The sequence below is a fragment of the Tubulanus polymorphus genome, chromosome 2, assembly GCF_964204645.1.
Source record: "Tubulanus polymorphus chromosome 2, tnTubPoly1.2, whole genome shotgun sequence".
In the NCBI taxonomy this organism is placed as follows: Eukaryota; Metazoa; Nemertea; class Palaeonemertea; order Tubulaniformes; family Tubulanidae; genus Tubulanus; species Tubulanus polymorphus.
The window spans coordinates 2,950,725-2,974,601 of NC_134026.1; the positions used below are offsets into that span (position 1 = coordinate 2,950,725).

The window sequence follows — 23,877 nt, forward strand, 5'->3', positions numbered from 1 at the left end:
GCAGTTAAGTCACAGACCAGGAGTATGCAAAAATCTTATAGATGATAAAAAATTATCTTTGAAAAGCTGTATTAGATTCAATGAAATTTAGGTATCTTGATCAGTGATGCTTTCCACATACATAAAACGTACTATGACAACTTAATTCTCCATTCGGAAGTATATACCGTCGTTGATTCTCATATCCACAATGCCAGACAGAATATTTGTGCTTTCAGTCAATTATTAAGAATTAGGATGACTACCAAGATAAGCAGACCCCTGTAATGTAAACATAGAAAATATATGGACCCATTCCTAGTGATGCTGATCTATTTTTTGAAATTTCCTTTGGTAACGAATGATTAATTACTTGTCAGAAATAATCATGATATTTACCTGGCATTGTAGATATGAAATAGATTAACTGAAATTATGAGCACTTTTGATGTTGTAATTAACGAAATAATTACGCATGGCAATGGCTAATGATACAAGGCAAGCAAATTACATGTTTTCGTAACAACTTAGTGAACGGGGTGCTTACATAAAGGCATTCCAAATTTCTGTCTCATTCATGCTCATGATCCTTCGTTATCACATTCATTTTGTTTAAAGCGCGTTTGATTATCTTCTGCCTAAAATGGGGAATAGTGTCATTTTATTTTTAACCATTCTCGGCAGTTTACAGGTAAGAAAATCAACTTTTTTCTTTATCCTCAAATAGCTTCATCCGAGTAATAAAGGCATTAAAAAGGTTTTCTTCATATAGATATGCAGCAGTTCAAGTCAATTCGATAATTTGGACCGAATTGAGGTCAAAAGATCGGATCGTATTAACATCGCTTGTAAGGTAAAGCATAGAACTTTTTACGTTTGTCCCTTTGTCACTAGACCATTCGTGATCTGTTATAATACCACAGGTAAGATCGTCTGGGGTGTTGCAAGAATGCAAGAGTTAAATCTACTGCAGGTAAAAATGCCAGCGGAAAAAAAAATACCAGAAGGAAATATGCACTATTTATGCACTATATTCATATTGATAATTATAACAACAAAAATAAAACTTTCGATTTGATAAATTATAACGAATTAGTGTGTCCAAGTCTTCTAAGAACTATTCATTTAATTGTTGATTTGATATTTGAATTACACCAAACTCGCTTGCAAAACACCCTCGAATTTCTGGGTACAATTTCACCGAAACCTTTGGTTCCATAAATGACAACATGATAGCTTGTCAAAATCTTCTCATAAACTATTCATTTATTTGTTGATTTGATATTACAGATTACAACACGTATTTATTTACCTCTGGCATTTTTTATCGAGGGTAAGATTTTTCCCCTGCCATTTGTACCAATGGCATTATTACCTAGGAGGATTCTATGAGGTCAGATGTTGAGTTTGAAATATGACGCGAATACACTTTTTACTGAAATACACGCAAAATGCAAATCAAGGAAACGGAATGAAAATGATTTCTGTTATTTATCCAAAAAACCAGAAACGACTGTCAGATTTAACTCTTTTGAAAAACATAAGTCTAACACGATTTACTGTGATTCTTTTACTCAATGCAAATAGGGTGTAAACTGTGGAAGTAACAGCCACTGTGTTGATCTAGGAGTAACAGAAGTACCATGTAGGCAAAACCAGTCACGTACTTGCAAAGCTTGGGCATTCAGTTGCGAAGAGAATGTATCACCACCAAAACCAGGAAATTGTCCAGAATATGACATCCTTTTTAGAGGATCTTGTGATAACATGCAGCGATGTAACGACGACACGAACTGTCCGACAAACCAGAAATGCTGTCTTCACAGGTGCGGTGCAAGTTGCTTGTCTCCAGAATAGGGTTCTTTGATAATGGATACTGATTATGGCTCCAATAGCAAAAAGGACAGAAACAAAATGTAGATTTTACGAAGGAAATGATCTTGAAGATAGATATATCGCTCTATTTGTATCCGTATTGTAATTATTCGCATTATTTTGACTTATTTGTCAGTACAAGATATGATAGTAAAACTATAGCAAAAATATACATATAATAATCATTATATCAAGTTATGATTTTTCATTCGTGAAGTGTCGCGAAAATATGCGAAGATCTTTTCGATCAACCATGAAATATGTGGTGGCTTCTATCGGATGACGGTATATTCTCGACTTCACAAATTGCTCAAAGACATCGATAAATTTCTAAGGAAATATCGGCTCAGTTGATAGACACCGAACTCGCAGTTCCCAGGCTCAAATTGATACAAAAAGTGTAATCATTCACATTGATATCCAATATACAAAAAGAGATATATTGACGCCGCTTTGATCTATGCGCAGTTCGAACTGGGTGATTGCAAAGAAACGATTTTGCAAAATTTAAGTCGATTTCGAGAAAAAAAAACATTATATCTTGTTGAGGAAATACATCAGAATACATCAGAAAATATTCTGGTACAAAAAATATCACATGCTACTTGAATTCAAGTACACAAAAATAAAGTTTATGGTCGAAGCGTCAGCCGTCACACAACTAGTATATCACAGTCACATGATTATTGAGGGTTCAATCTTTTAATTGCCTATCGATCGTTATGGTACTATAGGCGTTTTGTGACAAAAAGAATCTTCGTTTACGTCAAGGGAACCTGGCTCCCCGTTTGCTCAATGAATTCATTGTAACTATCGTCGATATTGTCATTTCTCAAACTAATACTCATTTTCTCAGCTTCGATGTGCTAAACATTAGCCTCGACTTCAATTACTGAATCAATATCTAAATGCCCATGTCCTTGGGCAATTGTCAAGTTGACATCGGGCTGCGCAAGTTCGACGGGCTGAACATTAGCCTCGACTTCAATTTCTGCATCAATATCTGAATGCCCATGTCCTTGGGCACTTGCTAAGTTGACATCGGGATGCTCAACTTCAACGGGCTGAATTTTGGTTTCACCTTCAATTTCTGTATCAATGTCTGAATGCCCATGTCCTTGGGCATTTGTTAAGTTAACATAGGGCTGCTCAACTTCAATGGACTGAACTTTGGTTCCACCTTCAATTTCTGCATCAATATCTGAATGCCCATGTCCTTGGGCACTTGCTAAGTTGACATCGGGCTGCTCAACTTCGGTGGGCTGAACTCTGGATTCAACTTCAATTTCTGCATCAATATCTAAATGCCCATGCCTATGGGCATTTGTTAAGTTGACATCGGGCTGCTCAACTTCAACGGGCTGAACACTGGATTCAACTTCAATTTCTGCATCAATATCTAAATGCCCATGTCCATGGGCATTTGTTAAGTTGACATCGGGCTGCTCAACTTCAACGGGCTGAACACTGGATTCAACTTCAATTTCTGCATCAATATCCCAATGCCCATGTCCTTGGGCATTTGTTAAGTTAACATAGGGCTGCTCAACTTCAATGGACTGAACTTTGGTTCCACCTTCAATTTCTGCATCAATATCTGAATGCCCATGTCCTAGGGCACTTGCTAAGTTGACATCGGGCTGCTCAACTTCGGTGGGCTGAACTCTGGATTCAACTTCAATTTCTGCATCAATATCTAAATGCCCATGCCTATGGGCATTTGTTAAGTTGACATCGGGCTGCTCAACTTCAACGGGCTGAACACTGGATTCAACTTCAATTTCTGCATCAATATCTAAATGCCCATGTCTATGGGCATTTGTTAAGTTGACATCGGGCTGCTCGACTTCGATGGACTGAACTTTGGTTCCACCTTCAATTTCTGCATCAATATCTGAATGCCCATGTCCTTGGGCACTTGCTAAGTTGACATCGGGCTGCTCAACTTCGGTGGGCTGAACTCTGGATTCAACTTCAATTTCTGCATCAATGTCTAAATGCCCATGCCTATGGGCATTTGTTAAGTTGACATCGGGCTGCTCGACTTCGACGGGCTGAACACTGGATTCAACTTCAATTTCTGCATCAATATCTAAATGCCCATGCCTATGGGCATTTGTTAAGTTGACATCGGGCTGCTCGACTTCGACGGGCTGAACACTGGATTCAACTTCAATTTCTGCATCAATATCTAAATGCCCATGTCTATGGGCATTTGTAAAGTTGACATCGGGCTGCTCAACTTCAGCGGGCTGAATTTTGGTTTCACCTTCAATTTCTGCATCAATATCTAAATGCCCATGTCTATGGGCATTTGTTAAGTTGACATCGGGCTGCTCGACTTCGATGGACTGAACTTTGGTTCCACCTTCAATTTCTGCATCAATATCTAAATGCCCATGCCTATGGGCATTTGTTAAGTTGACATCAGGCTGCTCAACTTCAACGGGCTTAACTCTAGATTCAACTTCAATTTCTGCATCAATATCTAAATGCCCATGTCCTTGTGCAATTGTTAAGTTGACATCGGGCTGCTCAACTTCGGTGGGCTGAACTCTGGATTCAACTTCAATTTCTGCATCAATGTCTAAATGCCCATGCCTATGGGCATTTGTTAAGTTGACATCGGGCTGCTCGACTTCGACGGGCTGAACACTGGATTCAACTTCAATTTCTGCATCAATATCTAAATGCCCATGCCTATGGGCATTTGTTAAGTTGACATCGGGCTGCTCGACTTCGACGGGCTGAACACTGGATTCGACTTCAATTTCTGCATCAATATCTAAATGCCCATGCCTATGGGCATTTGTTAAGTTGACATCGGGCTGCTCGACTTCGACGGGCTGAACACTGGATTCAACTTCAATTTCTGCATCAATATCTAAATGCCCATGTCTATGGGCATTTGTTAAGTTGACATCGGGCTGCTCAACTTCAACGGGCTTAACTCTAGATTCAACTTCAATTTCTGCATCAATATCTAAATGCCCATGTCCTTGTGCACTTGCTAAGTTGACATCGGGCTGCTCGACTTCGACGGGCTGAACACTGGATTCAACTTCAATTTCTGCATCAATATCTAAATGCCCATGGCTATGGGCATTTGTTAAGTTGACATCGGGCTGCTCAACTTCAACGGGCTTAACTCTAGATTCAACTTCAATTTCTGCATCAATATCTAAATGTCCATGTCCTTGGGCACTTGCTAAGTTGACATCGGGATGCTCAACTTCAACGGGCTGAATTTTGGTTTCACCTTCAATTTCTGCATCAATATCTAAATGCCCATGTCCTTGGGCAATTGTTAAGTTAGCATAGGGCTGCTCAACTTCGATGGACTGAACTTTGGTCCCGCCTTCAATTTCTGCATCAATATCTGAATGCCCATGTCCTTGGGCACTAGTTAAGTTGACATCGGGCTGCTCAACTTCAACGGGCTTAACTCTAGATTCAACTTCAATTTCCGCATCAATATCTAAATGCCCATGTCCTTGTGCACTTGCTAAGTTGACATCGGGCTGCTCAACTTCGGCGGGCTGAATTTTGGTTTCACCTTCAATTTCTGCATCAATATCCCAACGCCCATGTCCTTGGGCATTTGTTAAGTTAGCATAGGGCTGCTCAACTTCGATGGACTGAACTTTGGTTCCGCCTTCAATTTCTGCATCAATATCTGAATGCCCATGTCCTTGGGCACTTGCTAAGTTGATATCGGGCTGCTCAACTTCGGCGGGCTGAATTTTGGTTTCACCTTCAATTTCTGCATTAATATCCCAATGCCCATGTCCATGGGCATTTGTTAAGTTGACATCGGGCTGCTCAAGATCGACGGGCTGAACATTAGCCTCGACTTCAATTTCTGCATCAATATCTAAATGCCCATGTCCTTGGCCATTTGTTAAGTTAACATAGGGCTGCTCAACTTCAACGGACTGAACTTTGGTTCCACCTTCAATTTCTGCATCAATATACAAATTTTCAGACGTAGGGCCACTTGTTAAGTTGACATCGGGATGCTCAATATCGGTAGGCTGAACTTTGGATTCACCTTCAATTTCTGCATCAATATCCCAATGCCCATGTCCTTGGGCAATTGTTAAGTTAACATAGGGCTGCTCAACTTCGATGGACTGAACTTTGGTTCCGCCTTCAATTTCTGCATCAATATCTGAATGCCCATGTCCTTGGGCACTAGTTAAGTTGACATCGGGCTGCTCAACTTCAACGGGCTTAACTCTAGATTCAACTTCAATTTCCGCATCAATATCTAAATGCCCATGTCCTTGTGCACTTGCTAAGTTGACATCGGGCTGCTCAACTTCGGCGGGCTGAATTTTGGTTTCAACTTCAATTTCTGCATCAATATCCCAACGCCCATGTCCTTGGGCATTTGTTAAGTTAGCATAGGGCTGCTCAACTTCGATGGACTGAACTTTGGTTCCGCCTTCAATTTCTGCATCAATATCCCAACGCCCATGTCCTTGGGCATTTGTTAAGTTAGCATAGGGCTGCTCAACTTCAACGGACTGAACTTTGGTTCCACCTTCAATTTCTGCATCAATATACAAATTTTCAGACGTAGGGCCAATTGTTAAGTTGACATCGGGATGCTCAATATCGGTAGGCTGAACTTTGGATTCAACTTCAATTTCTGATCCAACGTGCAAATGTCTAACTGTATGTACGTTCCTATTTAATGTATTGACTTCAATTATCCGATCATCATCAAAATCTGAATGTTCTACGTTATATTCAATCTCAAACGCGTTAGCACTTTCCCGGATACTAGATTTTGAATCCGAAGACGTCGAAAAACTTCGTTCGTCGTCGGCTAATACAGGAGAAGCAGTTTCTCTTTCGATTCCAACGCTTAACGTAACCTTTTGTCCGCTATCATCCAGAGGGTTCTCGATGTCAGTGATAAAGATAGGCTTCATGTTTGTTGAATCTACAGAGGAACTTCGCAATGGTTTTTTCACGAGATTGGTGACGTCATCAACGGAAATATGGCTGATCGATGACCCCCTTCGAAGCGAGGGCGAAGTAACTGAACTCTTACGCGACATCGTCGTGCGGCTTCGTACTGAATTCTGTCGGGACGGAGGTTTTACGGTCCCGACATCAGCCATAAATGCCAATATCGAATCAGACTCTTGTGTCTTCGTACGCATAACTTTCGATGGTTTCTTACTGCTATCAAGAGCTGGCAATCTTCTGCCAGGAGCCGATATACTTCGTGTCTTGTGCGGGTTATCGCCCGAATACCCGTATCTAGGACATTGGTGGAAATCGAGTGCGGATGAAAGCTCCCGACCAGCGGCAAACCCCTTCTGTTTAACGTTGGTCAACAGTTTGTATTGACGCGTTATTACTGTTGGTTTTGATACTCGTTCGACTATTTCATTGAGTTTTCCCTTATCAACTTCTCTAAACGCCGGATATTTGTCGAAGCTTTTTATCGATCGATTGAGAATCAATTGTTCGAATTTTCCATCTTTATCATCGATTCGTTTCCAAATAGCAAATTTGTTGCGACTGGCGACAGTGTGGTCAGTAGTCAGTCTGTCATTTATACTCTGAATCGATGGTCGGTATGGCTGTTCGTAATATATCTCGCCGTCTACATCAACAGTTTTCACACGTAATAAGGACGGTAAAGAAGACATGATTACTAAATCCTAGATATCAATAATAAAGGATTTTTCCATAACCGGTACATTTCCAATAGATTTAGATCCTGGTATTTCCTTTTTTGGAGACACAAAACAAATACATCCGTGTTCTAGCATTAGACGGCTATATTAGACGGTACTGTTAGTCGCTATAGAAAATATCACTTAGCGCGCAGTACTTAATGTATGTATGCAGACCTATAAAAGGTGAAGCGTGACAATACCAGGCCAATTTTAATCCAAAAGATTAGCCGCACGATTTAGATATTATTCTTTTTATTTCGTACCGCGCCAATAGATAATCTAACGGATAGAGCCCACTATTCTTAGAAACGTTGTTTAATGACCAAAACCAGATGCATAAAACGCTTATTGTACATACATATATTTCGGAGATTAGATCAATCTACATAATCAACTAAGAGTAATCCGTTAGATTATTCTGTCTCAAAACTGAATTATGGGCCATAGTTCTACTAATTCCAGTTGAAATTATTTGAAAATGAACCAAATTCAACTCTTTAATCAGACGGCAAGAAGAAGGCTGTTAACTGTCCGAAAGAGAGAACCAAGAAGAAGACTGGGGAAAAAAACTGGTAAAACAACGTCAATGAATACAAAACTCATGGCATTTCATATAATTTTCCGTTTATATTCCGTATTTATTCTTTAACTAAATAATTACAGCCCAAGTTGTCGCCGCATGAACTCAGTCGACAGACGTGGTTGTTCAGTTGAGTTCCGTACACAGTATATTCACTGACTCATGTACAACAGTAAATGTTAATCATAACAGAGGCTTTAATAAACGTGTGAATGTAGAATTGACTTATTCACTTGAATTTATTTCAGTTTTTATAATTTGTCTTTTGGGGTTTCATTTTTGAAGTATAGTTGTTTTCGATCGGTCCTCGGGGGATTTCGATTATAATGCGGCCACGTTCTGATTCGATTGTAAAGGGCATTGCCGGGGCATAGAGTTTGTCCCGCATCTCTGTGTCCATAGAGCGAATAGTTCGTGGTAACCTTAGCGTATCTCGAAAAGCACTGAAATTAAACAGAAAAAGATCTAATGTTACAAGGGGGTTAAATGGTTATGTAATTTGACGTGGGATTGTGACTGGATCGAGGAGTCTATTTTCAAAAAAAGAAATTAGCTTTGAAAAATATCATCGTACCATCATTAGATTCGATGCCGCTCTTTGAGCCGATGCGGTGGGCAGACTGTTCATGAAGTTACCGACAAAGCAAATTCCGAGTGAACGACTGTTGAAACCTTTGCATTGAGCACCGACTCTTCCCCAACCTCGTCCCTCATAGGCATTTCCATCTCCTCCGACCAGGAAATTATAACCGATATCGTCCCATTCTGTAAAACGGATAAAATACATTTCATCTAGATTACGTTCGGGAGATTAAATGCAATATGCTCGCGCTAATTGTTTATGTACGTCGTTACGAATACATGACTAATATAATTTCAATGTTTAGATAAACAGCGATTGTTTATCATTGTTGTCACCGAAACAGCTAACAACAACATGATGGCCCTATACCTAAATTTAGAATTCTTAATTAACTTTCTAGACAAGATATTTACGCTTATTCATCGTTTCCAGTATGATAAGTATACTAATAGAATGAAATATGTGCGTGGGCATTAACGGCATTACTTCCCGGTTTGAACACATAAAATCGTTTTATAAATTTCAGTCTACTTATAGAATTAAAAGAATTTAACAATTGATCCATAGGCTGATGCAGTTATCATTCAAAGTTGAAAACCTACTTCTGACATCCATGTGATAAGCTTGTATAGCTCGAACGATACGTTTGCATGAGTCGGTTTGTTGGCATTGAGGTCCTGCTGAATGATGGATGAACACATACGGTACAGGCGTCGCCAAGGTAGAATATCTTCTCGCCCGACGAGCTCCCCATTGTGCCCTCGTGATCACGTTGACACCAGGGCAATTGTATTGCATCGAAAACTGCAATACTGAAAGATCCAAACGAAAAAGTTTTCTTAATCAAACTAGATAATGTGAAATTATTTCTTCATTTTGCTTGATGAGACACTTTTGTCAGTTGCTTACTAGATAAGAGTATCAGAACTATCATCAAAGTTTTCGCCATTCTTTTATCGGACTACGCTGGCAGACCCAATACCTTTGGTGTATACAAGATCAAGTGATACTGGAAAACCCAGTGTATAATCAAATATTATATTTATGGTCCATTAGCTTTTTGTGATAACGTCCGTTTAATTGGCCTGAACAGACATCACGTGGCTACAAAATCACGAGACTATATTTCGCATATATATATATTTTTTAGTCTTTTGTTACACCTTCCGCATTCCTCATACTTTACAGTAAAATATCTGGAATGCGGATGTTAATTGCTAAATTGCGAAATACAGAATGGGAAATCATGTAACACGTTTACTTGGTAATTGTTCCATGGGTAGAAATGCCAGACGTAAAAATATACCATAGGTAAAAAATGCTGGGAGTTAGTACATGTCGCCTACGTGTTTAGCAATTTAATTACTTTCAAAACAATAAAAAAAGAATTTTCAAAATCGTTTTCTTTCTCGTTTTCAACGAAATGGATTAGAGTCTCAAATATTCTCATAAAAAAATCGTTTGGTTGTATAGATTTCCTATTAGAAATTGCAACAAACTAGCTTGTCAAGATCTTCTCAATTTTTTTTATATAATTCCACAAGAACAGCGGTCGAGAAATCATTTTTGTCTGACTTATGCTACCTGGAATCGGAAGCAATAACTATAGCTAAGGACGGGCTATGCTTAATTCTCTGGATAGTTCAGTCTATACCTGGTACATTTTCACCTACAGTCAACCTGCCGCTCCGAGGACCTCTACCAAACAAGAAATCAAACACGCAAGAAAAAAATACTGAATGACATTTTTTTATTATAAATGCAATTGGAGAAGACACATGACAGGAATTCTCAACATTTTATACAAACGTGTTAATGCATTCACATAATTGACATAACTGAAGACCAAATATCGTTCTTATTGTAAAAAAAAAAACAACATGGTTCGATTTAACGAAAATGTTTATTTTATAAGCTAAAAAGGATTTTACTTTGCTCATCGAAAATGTATTATTGGTAGTCGTATTATTTTCCTTTTATTTCAGGAAAAATCTGATGACATTTATTTACAGGCAAACAAGAATTTTTACATTATACATACTGTAGTGAATAAGATATAGAAATCATTTATCAAGAACTTTCTCGTTTTTCTCAATCAACGGCACGATGGAATGTTTCTCTTTTCATTTTACATTCCACAATGGTTATAGAATTACGAAATATCATCAACATGAAGTCAAATACTAATGCTAGAAAACAGAGGGCATCTTCGAAATGAACATCAAAAGTATCGAAGTCCATAATCAAAACTTTTAAAATGTTTTTGCGCAACCAAATACTCGTTTTTTTTTTAGACGATCATGATGTAAATTGGTTAAAATATCCTGTCTCTCGACTGTCGAATTGAAGTAATATATCAAATAATCTATGACCATCAATACCATATAGAGCGATGCATTGATAAAAATATCTCAACAAACATAATAAAATACTTCCGTCAAAACAGAGCGGTGATATTTGTCAATTATTACTTTCTCGATGAACATTTTTGTTGGTAGATTATTACAACCCGAAGAATTTGACAGATCGATCCATACTGGACGACGCGATAAACGTACTGTTATCTCCGAATCGGATGCCGGTCGCAGTCGCTGTATGATCATTAAATACCGACAACACGTTCCACTGTTTACACAAATACACGCTGAAAAACAAATAATTAGGGATTTAAAAGATTAGGGATTGTACATAAGAGCGGAGTCGCCAGTTTGATACCAATACAGGACTGACACAGGTGTGCATATTTATGGATCACAGCATGAATGAAAATCCTCATTGGGGTCATTCATTTATTACGTAGGCATTAGGGGAGGGGGAGGGGTCAGTGCAATTGCGTACTGTAATGCTTAATGTATATGAAAAAATAGCCGATTTTGCGTACAGAGGGGGAGGGGGAGTTGAAAAATTCAAATTTTATGCGTACGTAATAAATGAATGATCCCATATTTAACAGAAAGCGAGCATTAAAACTAATCCTCGGAAGAAATATATCCTAGTGATGAGAATTAAACTGAGTGGCTACTTTCATTTCATTTGCTTTTCCCAGACTATTCCCCGACATATACCGTATATTGTTTTTACGACTTGACTCGCTCCGAGTCCAATCAATTCAATCCAAACAGTCAAGTAAGTAAGAAATAGATTTGAACTGAATGATTATACACACGATCTAACCAACAAATTTCCCCGACTTCTAGCCCTTTACAAAATTCCCCGACTTTTTGTATAAAAACGTCGTTAAACGCAACAGCGAAACTTTTGCTATACTTACCGAACATCAGTACCAGCTACAGCTAAGTATGTACCACTTTGATCAAATGCTAGCGATTTCACCTAAAAATAATAGAAATTATAATCATATCTATAGTCATGTGATTCGAGGGATGATAGTGAATTGAAAATCGATATGAAATTCGACCACGCTTTTGTATGAAGCTCATTTCAAGACACGAAAACTCACCTCATAACGATCATCCATAGCGATAGTTTTGAAGTTCCTCAATTTTCGCAAATCCCACAATTTCACGACTGAATCATCAGCAGCGGTAGCCAGGTAATAACCTATAGAAAATAGACATCGTTTGTGTCAATTAATTAGTTGAGGTATGACGTACATGATCTTTGCCCTACCAGGAAATACCAAAATTGACTAACTTATGGCCAAAAGATCCAAGCAGTTGAAAATGAATAGACCATGAACTTTTTCAGGTGGCCACTTTTGTTGGATCTTTTTATATCTCACATTTCCTTCACCCAGACATGTAAGTTGGTTTCCTTAACTTGGTGCACTAAGAATTCAATCAATTAACACAGTCAGATAGATGTACCGGTAGGTAGACGGAAACTGTTTGACTCTACACGCAATCTACGGTTACTATCTCAACAGATTTTCCCTGATATTTAGCTTTTTAAAAAATTCACTTAATTTTTTCCAATGATTTCCCACGTAAGTGGCCTCTCTGGTTATAAACACAAAATACATTAATGTTACTAGACGAAAACAGAGTTAAGCTAGGCCTACATACAGTAACATACCATTCTCAGAGAAAGCAATGCTGCTGATTGCTCCTGAGTGACCTGGGAAATCAGCCACGTTCGTTCTCTCTTTCAAATCCCAAATCTTAATCACTGAATCTTCTGTACCAGTACCAAAGATAAGACCATCAGGATGAAACTGGGCACAGGTCAAAGCTGCCAAAGAGAAGATTAATCATTCTATTAGACAGGGTCATGTTAACAGTCATATGATTCATACAATTAGCATTATGGCAAAAATGTTTTTGTTAAGACTGCCACGTATTTTACAATATCTACCAGTTATGTGCTGTTGAATACAGGAAAAAATAATTACCACTCTGAGAGATCGGATCAGCTACTTTAGTTAACACTCTTCCAACTCTTATGTCCGAGAACGCCCAATGCTAGAGAAAATCAAAATCACATCAAAATAAACAATGAACATTCAATCCAATTCAATTCAATCCATTAAGTGTAAGTCAACATAATGATCATCCTAACAACATAAGGGAGTTTGAGTCGACTGAATTGTTTTTCAAAGCTATAACTTACTCTGTCCATAGAACTGCTGAGTAAGAAGTCTCCAGTAGCATGTAAACTGATGCCAGTAACTGGACCTTCGTGAGCACGGATTATCTGAGCACACTGCGCAGTCTGTATACCCCATACTCTCATCGTACAATCAGGAGAAGCCGTGAAAACAATTTCCTAAAAAAATTCCATGAATTCAAAATAAAACCGAAAACTTTACAAAGTATATTCGCAAACTGGTTTATAATTGCTGCTGTAGTTTCGTAGACGCATATAAATGGTTAATTACCTCATCGGGATGATAAATAACGCTGGTGACTTTTTTCTGATGTCCTTTAAGAATTGCAATAACCTGTTCAGTGTCTTTATTGAATACAACAGCCTGTTTATCATTACCACCTAAAATAGAATCGAATCAGGAGTTTTACGAGATGGTTTTTTCATGTAAAGAAAATCAATTCATGATGAAATATAGTCAAACTGGCTTAATTCAGATCAGTTACATGCGGATATTCATCCATATGGAAGCGTGTATATCATTTATGGATCATCTTTACATAAATGTTATGTAAAAATATGATGATGTTTAAACCAGATTTCTGGATGAATTTCGTTTGTCCCAAACGATCCAAATTAAGTCGGTTCTGTCTACATTCTTTAGATACCTGTCACCAATTTCGATGTATCTCTCAAACACAAATCAAGTGACAAAATTCCAGGAACACTGGCGCTGTGCAGACCCTGAAATAAAGTAAATTAAAACAGAATCACAAACTGAGATGGATCTATTCAACAGACTATACATTGTGTTTTCAGTAGGACGGCTGAATTGACCGGACTGGTCTGACCGACTGAACCAGCTTTGGTAATGCCAGTCTTAACCAAGTTCACCAATGGAACACTGAACTGACACGAGTCATTAGCTCAAACACGCATCGTGTATGAATATTGGATGCTTACAACGTGTGATGCTTGTTGTCTGTATGCCTTGATATCCTCATTCGTGGCGAGGCCTTCTGGCACAGTTTTACCACGCTAAAACAAACCAAAACAATTCAAATTTACCAACCTTTCAAACAACACATTAATGTATACTTCAAAAGAATTGATTCTTACCTTCTTTCGTTCTGCTGTGAGTAAAGTGGCCTTATCTTGTAACTAAAAAGACAATAATTCAGTGAGAGATGTGCTATACTTTCATTTATTCTACAAAGATTAAAACATCAATGCATTGGTAGAAATAATTACGGGAATACTCAATGAATTTACTTACTTTCTGGATAACTTCTTCTGACATGCCAGCCTCTTCCATGACTTGGTCAGGTCTTTCAGGAGCTTCAGCACCATAAGCCTAATCAATACAGAATACAATCAATTGCGTGATTTCCTGACCAATGTAACCTGCATACAAAATTCAATAGATTGAGTGTATGAGTGAACTTACGGGCTGAGCAATTGGAGCAATACCAGCTTGTGGTTTCAACGTAGCCAAAGCTGAAAAACAGGAGAAACATTCATTAAAGGTAAAAAAAATACAAAAATATATATTACATCGTGCATCTTAAAAATTTGTTCATAGTCAAATTAATAGGTCACTATAATCAATGGAAATTATTACCTTCACGAGCGGCTGTGACTTCTTTGTTCAATCGAGCGATAACGCGACAGGCGGCGTCGTGCTGATACAGAGCATGGGATAATTCTGTTTGAATAAAACAGAAACATTAATTTACGATGGCTACATCCTCCCAAGAAAAGATGGGAAATATTTGCGCGGTGTCAGAGAATGTGAATTGAGATATATTTGAATAATACCTTGTCGAGCTGCTTGAAGTTGATGTCGCAATGTGAAACTGTGTAACATAACAGCATCCTGAAATTGAATATAATCACCGTTTATCAGTACAAAAACCTCAACTACAATAAACCTCTCTCAAGATTCAATCAATACGGATGACCTTTTAATTCAGAAACATGTCACAATAATTTTCTGACCTAAACACCATCAAAAAATATGTGTGGAGTCAACTATATACGATATTTCTTACCCATTCATCCTGCAAACACTTCAGTATCGCGGGTATACTTGTAGCTGATGGTGGTCTCGGTTTAACAACTGGGGGAGCTGAAAGACAAGCATTAATCAGAAATCAGTAATTTGGATGAAGATCTCTTGTCAAATAGTTGTCATTTCTTTGCCGATTAATCAGAGAATGAATATCATCTATCCAAACACGAGGTAAAACTGATAATGGAATCAATCTTCCTCCAAAAATCATGAGAACACCAAAATCTAGCTACAACAACTTGGAATATACAACGAATAGGATAAGTACAGGCTCTCCTCATCAGAGAGCATCATCGCAGACCCCTTACAACTGGATGATGATCTCAAAATTAGAGATATTCAATTGACCGGTCATCCTTATTAATATGGATGACCCCAATCGACACTTACTTTTGACATCAATGAGCATATCGACTGACAACTTCTCTCCATTCATCGGATCGACGCCATTTTCGTTGACGTATTTCTCGATCAAGCGTTTCTCGTAAATAGATCCAGATACCGGTGAAATGACTGGGTGCTCGGGAGTCTCATTACTTACTGTAAAATAGACAAAAAGATCTAGATCATTGTCGATAATTATCAAATATATCTGGTTCCTAATAATTATCTAACACCAATACTAAAGTAAAAATGCCTTCAGCAGAGATAGATCAATCATCATCTTTGGAATAAGCACTCAGCAGAGAAATAAAGAGACTGATAAATTTTGTGCATCATCGACTTAAAGAGGCAATTCAATGGCTTTCGAGGCCTTACTTAAATTTACCCATTCCATGACTTTCAATGACCACAATGAACCCTGTGCACACATGTTGCTCTTAATTCTGACCAAAAAAGGATCTTAATAAGAATCATCAGAATGTATCAATAAACAAGATACGGCTAAATAATATCGACATCGTTCAAAAGCGCAGCAATAAAGTTCATTGTTGATTTGAATTGATCATAAAAATCCTATCCACAAAATGACGAATTAAAATAGGAAGCAATCACGTAACTCATCAGAAAACCATTTCTAAAGATTTGGGGGAAAACTTATTATTATAAATCGTTGAGACACACTTCAATTATGCGGACAAACAAGAGCAATTCCATATAATATATTACTCACTCGCACAAACAAGCGCCATGATGATGCCGACAATGTACGGAACATGGGGCTTCAGAGGGCAGCACTAGCTGGATGCAAGCGCAAAGCCTAAAAAAGAGAAAGCCGTAGCTAATGTTTTATATTCACAACGATTTCTTTCTTATTTGTTATTCCATTTGTTAAGAACAACGTTATATGTTTACTTGGTCTAAACTCTGCGCACAGTTTCGTATTATTGTTTTATGGGAATTGAACAGAGGGCAGCACTGGCTGGAGTTGAGTGATTCTTCGCGCACGTGTGTTTTCGGTGTCTCGGTTGAGCGAATTTCTGTCGTTTTGAGTAACTAACTGAACGTGATGGCTGATATTATCCCTTCATCAAACGCCAAGGATTATATAAACGATGTATGTATTTAAGTATACTAGTTCCCCTCATAATTATTGTCGGTTTTCCGGGTGTTTCCAAATTTTTCTTAACCCGGAAGTAAAATTATAAGTAAACACTGAAAAATTCAATTTACTTTATTATTGTGTTGTTGCATGTTTGTGAATTGATTATTTTCAGGAAGGCATCGAAATACAATGGGCTATGAAAACATTAAATCATGCCGATGTCTATTTCAATGTAAGTGAAATTACTTGCCATTTTGCAGAAATTTGAGACGATCACAAATTTATTATTTCCTCCTGTTCTGTTTAGCTCATCTGCGCTGTAGCAGATACAAAGATATTGACACTTACCAAAATGGATGATGAAATTTACACAAAATTCCGCGAACAATTTAAGGACCTAAAAGTTGACAACATCAACGTTGATTTATTGAAATCAGCAGAAGGAAAAGAAGTAGGTTTTGTATTTCTAGAATTCTATAAAATCGTCATTTTGTAGCCTCCAAGTACCTTATAGATAGATATTTTGGGTCTTTGCATTTTTCAGAAATGGAGACCCTATTGCGAGGACTTCAAGGACAGACTTGAAGACTACAATTTCGGAACTTTGTTAAGAATCGACTGTACGAAAAAACATGACGATGCAAATACCGTAATAGGTAATTATACTTTCTTGTTTCCGCAAGAAATCTGATGAATAATTTAAAAGAATTTGAAATTTGATTTGTTACGATTATTCTATTTTTCAGTTCCGAGAGTTCAGTTCCTGGCGATAGAGATTGCTCGTAATCGTGAAGGATTTAATGCCGTTCTGAAAGATAAATTCCGCGGACCTGAGAAAGATCAAAATGAAAAGTCGTAGCATGACATCAACATGCAGCAAAGGACTATGCTACTTCAAAGAACTGATAGAAATAAATATATTTTGCGGCTTCAGGATATTTTTCAAATACAGTGGATTACCTTGACACAACTTCAGGGGACAAGAAAATATGTTCCTTGATCAGTTAATTATGTCCAGTATTTGGAAGAAAGTTCTAGGTTTATAATAATTGATAAATCGTTATATCCTAGGTCGCTATATCACTGTTTCGTTGTTACCAGTCTTTCTAACTGTTGCGTATTATATTCAAATTTTTGCTATCCCTGATAGATAGTACACTAGCTTCATGCTTCAAGTCGCATGTATTTGAAACAAACATTTTGAAATCTAAGATGGTGCATTGTAAATTTTGTAGAATAAAGAAATATGAAATATGATTCATCTTCTTAAGTGTCTAAATGGATTGAAACCAGGGCCATACCTAGCATTTGAATTTGGGGCAGGCGGGCAGAGACCAGAAAAAGGGGCGGTTCTGTAGAATATAACATTAATATTTGCAAAAAGTGCACATATCCAAAATTGCCGCTGCTACGGCTCTGCAGACAAAAGTTTTGAAAATGAAATAACCACAAAATACCCGCTGGAATCTATAACCAATAATCAAACAATTTTATACATTTTGTTGAGTTCATTTGAATTTTATTTCGTACATTACCTTGTAATCTACACAAGTGGTTAACTAATTCGTTGCATTATTTCATGTAGAATCAACAGTTTCGTAAAATTTAAAAGCTTAAACAAAATAATATATGAAATACGTAATAATATATTCAAACCAATATCCAAAATCTTTTAAAAAAAGGCCACTCGAGAGAATTTGGATACCATGATAAATCTTTAAACATTAATGATAAAATCCTAAAATCAGAGCACAGTCATCATAGTGATTGGAACAATTATCATCTCGACAACTCATCCAAATGGTGACTTGCATTTAGAAAATTGAAACTCAAAAATAGAGACAACTGAATTGAGTTATATTTACCACAAAGTTATACTAGACAGCATGAAAGCACCTAATTTACATTGGAAAAAAATAAAATCTCTTTAAAATCCTCTCCCAACGCGGGATAACACGTCCATATTCACAGTAAGTCTGCGCGACAAAATTCTCCAGTGTCAAGATTTTTAGCCATTAATTGATTAGGAGCAGCGTTTGGCACCTGATGACTGATGTATACGCGAGGAATACAGCAATCCTACAATGAAAATCAAACAACAAATTGAGACCACACAACATTTCATTGGAGTAATGGCAAGTGAAAGAAGCCCTCGGAAAATCTTTACACTTACCGTCAAATAACGCAGCGCAACTGGTGAAACTAGAGAGCAACCACTGACATAAATAGAATCCAGATAATGACAGCTATTCGCCAGGGCAAATATACATTTATCAGTTAAGCTATGAATGCCGGAAATTACAATTTTTTGGATTGGACAATTACGAGCCAATAGACATATTGCTTTGTCTGTGACCTGGAAAAAAAACATTCAGAAATTGTCCTATCGTTTATATGAAGCATGAGGAAATGTTAGAATGTTTTTCTTTCACTGTGAGAAAATATGGGCTTAGAGATGGTTCATACCTGTTTGCAACCTTTCAGCCCAATATCGATCAGTTTAGGACAGTTTTCCGCAATCATAAGTATGAGTTCTTCAGTGACATCAGTCAATCCGGAAATACTCAGTTTCTCGATATTGTGACAATTCTGAGCAATTGTAAATAACACATCTATACTGAACTGAAATACAGTAAAACCTAACCATGATATTGATACGAACCAAGAATCACTACTGCAGACGATACTACCTGATATCTCTAATCGTAGTTGTTTTCACAAAACGATGAGGGTTTAATTGACATCAAAAATAACAGTTTACCAGATAATCGAAAATGAACTAGAAATTAATCTAATTTTGAGGGTGTTTTGAATAGTAGACCTGTTAAAGAATAGAAAGTACTCTCAAATACTGGTCATAGTCAGGTCTGCTTCTCTATGATGATAGTGTTTAGAGTGTATAAAGTTAAGAATTTATTTTTTGGGAGCATTCCTCTCTTCGGATATTCTAGTCAAAATTTTAAATAACACTGTTCAAAATGCACACGCTTATTGAAATATGCTCACTACTTGAACAACTGGGGCTGGAAAAGTTACCTGGCGACAGCTTAACTGTAAACTATTGATATTTGCGGCACGTTCAGCGTCCTGAAACATTGGTAATAATGTCGTTCCAGTTGCAGCCATTACGTGATGAATCGCTAACTGTTCGAGACTCGTGCAGTATTTACTGACGCTCTTTAACGCTTCATCCGTAAGGTCCATACATCCGCTCAGATCAAGACACGTTAAATCTTGACCAATCTCTTTCAGAATCTATAAAACAATCGGTAAAATAATCCGGCATAAAAGAAAATATCAACTGTAAAGTATGAGCAAATATCCACTTATCGCGGTAGTCCCGGCCCAAAAACAATCTTTTTCACTGTGAAAATTGGTCAATTGAGTTTTATATTTTGTCAATTGGGCATTATATGAGTTAGTAGAACACGAAGTCAGAAAATTGCTTTGAAAATTTTCTGACCGAAGTCTACAGCATATTGTTTCAATATTAATCTACCTCCTTCATTGTTTTTTCATTTAGAGCAGTTACACCACATAATCTCAGTGTTTTCAGTTTTGTCAAACGTTTCAGAGAGTCGATTAGTAATTCCGGATCTTCCAGCAGTAAACCACAGAATGACAGCGATGATACGGACATCGGTATCATTTTCAATACGTTACAACTGGGACTTTTTTGCAGAAGAGAACAGTACGATATATCTAAGAATTCCAACTTCGTACATCTTTGAAACAACTGAAAGTAAAGATCAATGAAAGTGACAAGAGCAAGAAATTTGACAGCACTTGAAAAGATTGATATCATGAACAGGTTGTGATAGCATTTTACTTTCAATGAACAAAACCACAATACGATAATCTCAAGGATACAGGAACTAAATGCGTGTGATTTATCGATGACATACAGCACCTTTTCCATACTTTCATGGGTGACTCTGTTACATCCTAACATCTCCAAGTACTTCAAATTGTGACAGTGTTCAGCAATAGCTGACAAACTCTCATCATTCACGCAGTGCAGGTTTGTTACATGAATACTTTCCTACAATAGAAACCACAACATTTTATTAAGAAGGCTTTTATTTTTCCAACTGTAAAAGGATGGCCTCTATAAGTAGATAGTTCGCCTGTCTGTGAAACAGTTAACCTACACGCAAAACAGTATGCATCCCCATACAATGACTTTTACTTAGTGAAAGAAGAATCGTAGATTTTCTGCATATTTTACTTCACCTGTCAATTTCTGGTAATGAAGTGATGAATACTCACCAACCTGCTATTTAGCGTCATTGCTATAGATGTGAAGACAGAATTATTGAGTTTATTGCAGCCGATTATATTCAAATGACAAATACTCGGATTGTTGAACACTACATTTTTCACAGCTGAAGTAAATCAAATCTGATCATTAAATGCTATCGAAGGACATGGTCAAGTAATTGTTTGGTTACCAAAGAAATTCCAAGTTCAAGGGATCAATGAAAAATCAAAGCAGCTTTGAGAATAAGAAACATCCCTTGCAGCAGACTGAATACCAGACAATCTTAAGGATTATCCATATTTAACAATAGCTAGATCTAAGGATACGAATTGGCCATCACTATTACTTACAGCTATACAACTATATGAATTACTTGCTATAGAGGATTTGATGAAAATTAAACATACCATCAGAAGACACATTGTTACAGCCTCGTAAATCAAGTAACTTTAAATGTTGTGATTTCAGTTCATTTAATCCTCTATTCGTTAAAGATGGTAATTTCCTCAGTTCAACGGATACAAGTTCATCTTGATTCAGCGTCACGGAGAGTATTCCAGAATCTATTCAAACACAAAAACTAATTGAGTATGACATTAAAAGCAAATATCAGGCCTGGCTACTACCATAGCTGGTACTAACTTAAACCAACGGGTACATTTCTTTTTTAATCTTAAAATACGGATTGACCTTGTTATGATTTGGTGTCCCTTACAAACCCACCACACCTGCCCGGAGCGAAACAGGGACCTATAGGCAGGTTAGAAAAGAAAATTTTAAGTAATAACAAATTTAACCTAGGCCTACATGTACAACGAAATGTAATGTAACGAAGTGTAATGTTTCTGGATAATTTTTCCTTCTGAATCAAAGATGAGCAGAACTTAATTTCTTTGGGGGGAGAGGGGGCTTCGAACAACCATCCACGCTACGAGCCTGGCCCATCATAAAGCCTTTAAGCTATGAGGCGATAAGTAATTTAGTTGAATCATTTCAACCATAAATTTCATAACTCAGAAAATGAAGCCATCATCTCTAGAATATGTACAGTAGCTTACCGGTGACTTGTTCACAACGATGAATCATCAACGATGTCAATTTGCAGCCACTGTTGCTTAAATGCTTCAATAATGTATCCGTCACTTGATGACATTTATAGAATTTCACTCTTTTCAAATTCGACGAAAACAAATTGTACGTCACATTCGGTAGATAGTCGCTCGTCAACATGTCATGAGATACGAGTCTTTCGAGAAGAATCTCTTTATGAATCGGAGCCAGGTAACGTCCAGCCCGGTTTAAGCGATTCAAATTGCCGGCAATACAATTCAGACATAGTTCCGTTAAAGCCAACACCATGATAAATGATTAACTGCAATTGATAGAATTTACAAATTTAGTTACCATACCGATCATAAATAGTAGGCCTATATTTAGTCGAGACTTCCTCCTGCTAATTACTAATAGATGCAGTGGTGCTGTTCAGTAATGCATCAGTATAGGAGCCAGGCGGCTATCAGTTCTTCCAGGCTCTGGAAGTGGAATGGAAACTGGGAAAGCTCTCAAAATTTCGTAACTCACTGGTCTGGTGTGGTAATATTTGACAGTTTGACTTAGGCCTACGACTACGTGTTGACTTACACATGCCTATTTATTACTTACACATGCGTCACCCAGCTTCACTTCCCACCATTTAGTTGCGATCCCTGTGATATTTATTTATAGGGGATTTCTTAAGTGTAAAAATAGAACGTTGAATCATTCTACCATATTCAACGGGAAGTGCTGCCCTCTATGAATGAATATGAAAACTAATCAATTTTATACAATTTAGATTCGTACCCCGTTAATCCATTCTATTTCAAAGGTCTCTAGTTTATGACGTATGGCAGTAATTGCTAATCATCCAGTCAAAACGGTTACTTAAACCTAAATTGGCTACATGTAAACCTTACTTGACCCAAGTTTCATGGATCAGTAACGCTGAACTTCGATTAAACTCTATAACAGATATTTTGAATATGACCCCATATGGCTTAATCAAAGCTGGGCATTTAATTACAATTCATACCAGTACTTAAAGTTTTTAAATGTTCCTTTATGTATAGTCCTCAAGTGTACTTTCGTACAGGTTACAATATGACATCAGTAAGAGATCAGCGACAGAGATCCGATTGGACACAAAATATACAAAGAAAACTAAATCTCATCATATACATTGTTAAAAATTTATTTCATATAGTAAAACTAACAATTAGAGGAAAAGCACACACATTTCACTAACTAGTGTTAGTCTCTTTTTCTTTTTATTACTTCTCTGCAGTTTTTCAAATAGACTGAAGAATCTTCTCTTCACGGTTAAGAAACTCCATTTTGAGAGTTCATTCACCTAGCACATTATATCCAGCTTAACGCCTTCAGTCTATACGCCCTTATAACCGGTTAACTCTTTCTGATTTAAATGCCCCCTAATTGTAGTACATATTTAGCACAAAATTTTCCATCATGCTTGGTCATGAATCAAACGTATTCCTCCGATGAAATCCGATCGCAGAAAAATTGTCAACACATTTCCTATTTACTTAATGTTGAATCAAAAAGGTTGACTTTTAAAAGTAAAATGATTTTTTTGTGGTCAAATTTCATCGAAAGTCATTTCCACAATGAAACCCAGTTCGACTACACAATTTATGGAAAAATTTACATTCAATAGTTTCCTATAGTTCTTGTTATATCTTGTACCTTATTTTACAATACAATACACGCGCCGGTATACTGGTACTTCTGATTGAATGAAC

The 23,877-nt window shown here is 37.2% G+C and overlaps 5 protein-coding genes across 5 annotated transcripts; 2 read left to right on the forward strand and 3 right to left on the reverse strand.

Moving 5' to 3' along the window:
- Positions 1-516: 516 nt before the first annotated feature.
- Positions 517-2,032, forward strand: LOC141899602 (uncharacterized). Its single transcript, XM_074786009.1, has 3 exons — positions 517-670; positions 752-832; positions 1,567-2,032. The coding sequence occupies exons 1-3, from the start codon at positions 623-625 to the stop codon at positions 1,834-1,836; spliced, it is 399 nt and encodes a 132-aa protein (XP_074642110.1). The 5' UTR covers positions 517-622; the 3' UTR covers positions 1,837-2,032.
- Positions 2,033-8,147: 6,115 nt separating this feature from the next.
- On the reverse strand, positions 8,148-9,787 carry LOC141898820 (peptidoglycan-recognition protein SC2-like). Its single transcript, XM_074784937.1, has 4 exons — positions 9,626-9,787; positions 9,319-9,528; positions 8,708-8,898; positions 8,148-8,576 (listed from the first exon to the last, which is right to left on the reverse strand). Exons 1-4 carry the CDS (start codon positions 9,663-9,665, stop codon positions 8,385-8,387), a joined length of 633 nt encoding a protein of 210 aa, XP_074641038.1. The 5' UTR covers positions 9,666-9,787; the 3' UTR covers positions 8,148-8,384.
- Positions 9,788-10,495: 708 nt separating this feature from the next.
- LOC141898483 (pre-mRNA-processing factor 19-like) lies at positions 10,496-16,539 on the reverse strand. The gene is made up of 17 exons (XM_074784408.1): positions 16,447-16,539; positions 15,723-15,872; positions 15,313-15,389; positions 15,080-15,137; positions 14,883-14,966; positions 14,709-14,758; positions 14,538-14,615; positions 14,381-14,422; positions 14,225-14,299; positions 13,930-14,005; positions 13,554-13,663; positions 13,286-13,441; positions 13,068-13,137; positions 12,752-12,907; positions 12,177-12,277; positions 11,988-12,049; positions 10,496-11,360 (listed from the first exon to the last, which is right to left on the reverse strand). Exons 1-17 carry the CDS (start codon positions 16,463-16,465, stop codon positions 11,219-11,221), a joined length of 1,506 nt encoding a protein of 501 aa, XP_074640509.1. The 5' UTR covers positions 16,466-16,539; the 3' UTR covers positions 10,496-11,218.
- Positions 16,540-16,697: 158 nt separating this feature from the next.
- LOC141900070 (protein PBDC1-like) lies at positions 16,698-18,075 on the forward strand. Its single transcript, XM_074786784.1, has 5 exons — positions 16,698-16,830; positions 16,991-17,050; positions 17,126-17,269; positions 17,363-17,474; positions 17,565-18,075. The coding sequence occupies exons 1-5, from the start codon at positions 16,783-16,785 to the stop codon at positions 17,675-17,677; spliced, it is 477 nt and encodes a 158-aa protein (XP_074642885.1). The 5' UTR covers positions 16,698-16,782; the 3' UTR covers positions 17,678-18,075.
- A 250-nt stretch (positions 18,076-18,325) lies between these two features.
- LOC141899336 (uncharacterized) lies at positions 18,326-22,847 on the reverse strand. The gene is made up of 10 exons (XM_074785582.1): positions 22,742-22,847; positions 22,138-22,451; positions 21,487-21,642; positions 21,088-21,203; positions 20,729-20,860; positions 20,318-20,554; positions 19,855-20,073; positions 19,285-19,440; positions 18,992-19,174; positions 18,326-18,897 (listed from the first exon to the last, which is right to left on the reverse strand). The coding sequence occupies exons 2-10, from the start codon at positions 22,436-22,438 to the stop codon at positions 18,784-18,786; spliced, it is 1,614 nt and encodes a 537-aa protein (XP_074641683.1). The 5' UTR covers positions 22,439-22,451; positions 22,742-22,847; the 3' UTR covers positions 18,326-18,783.
- Between the last annotated feature and the right edge of the window lie 1,030 nt (positions 22,848-23,877).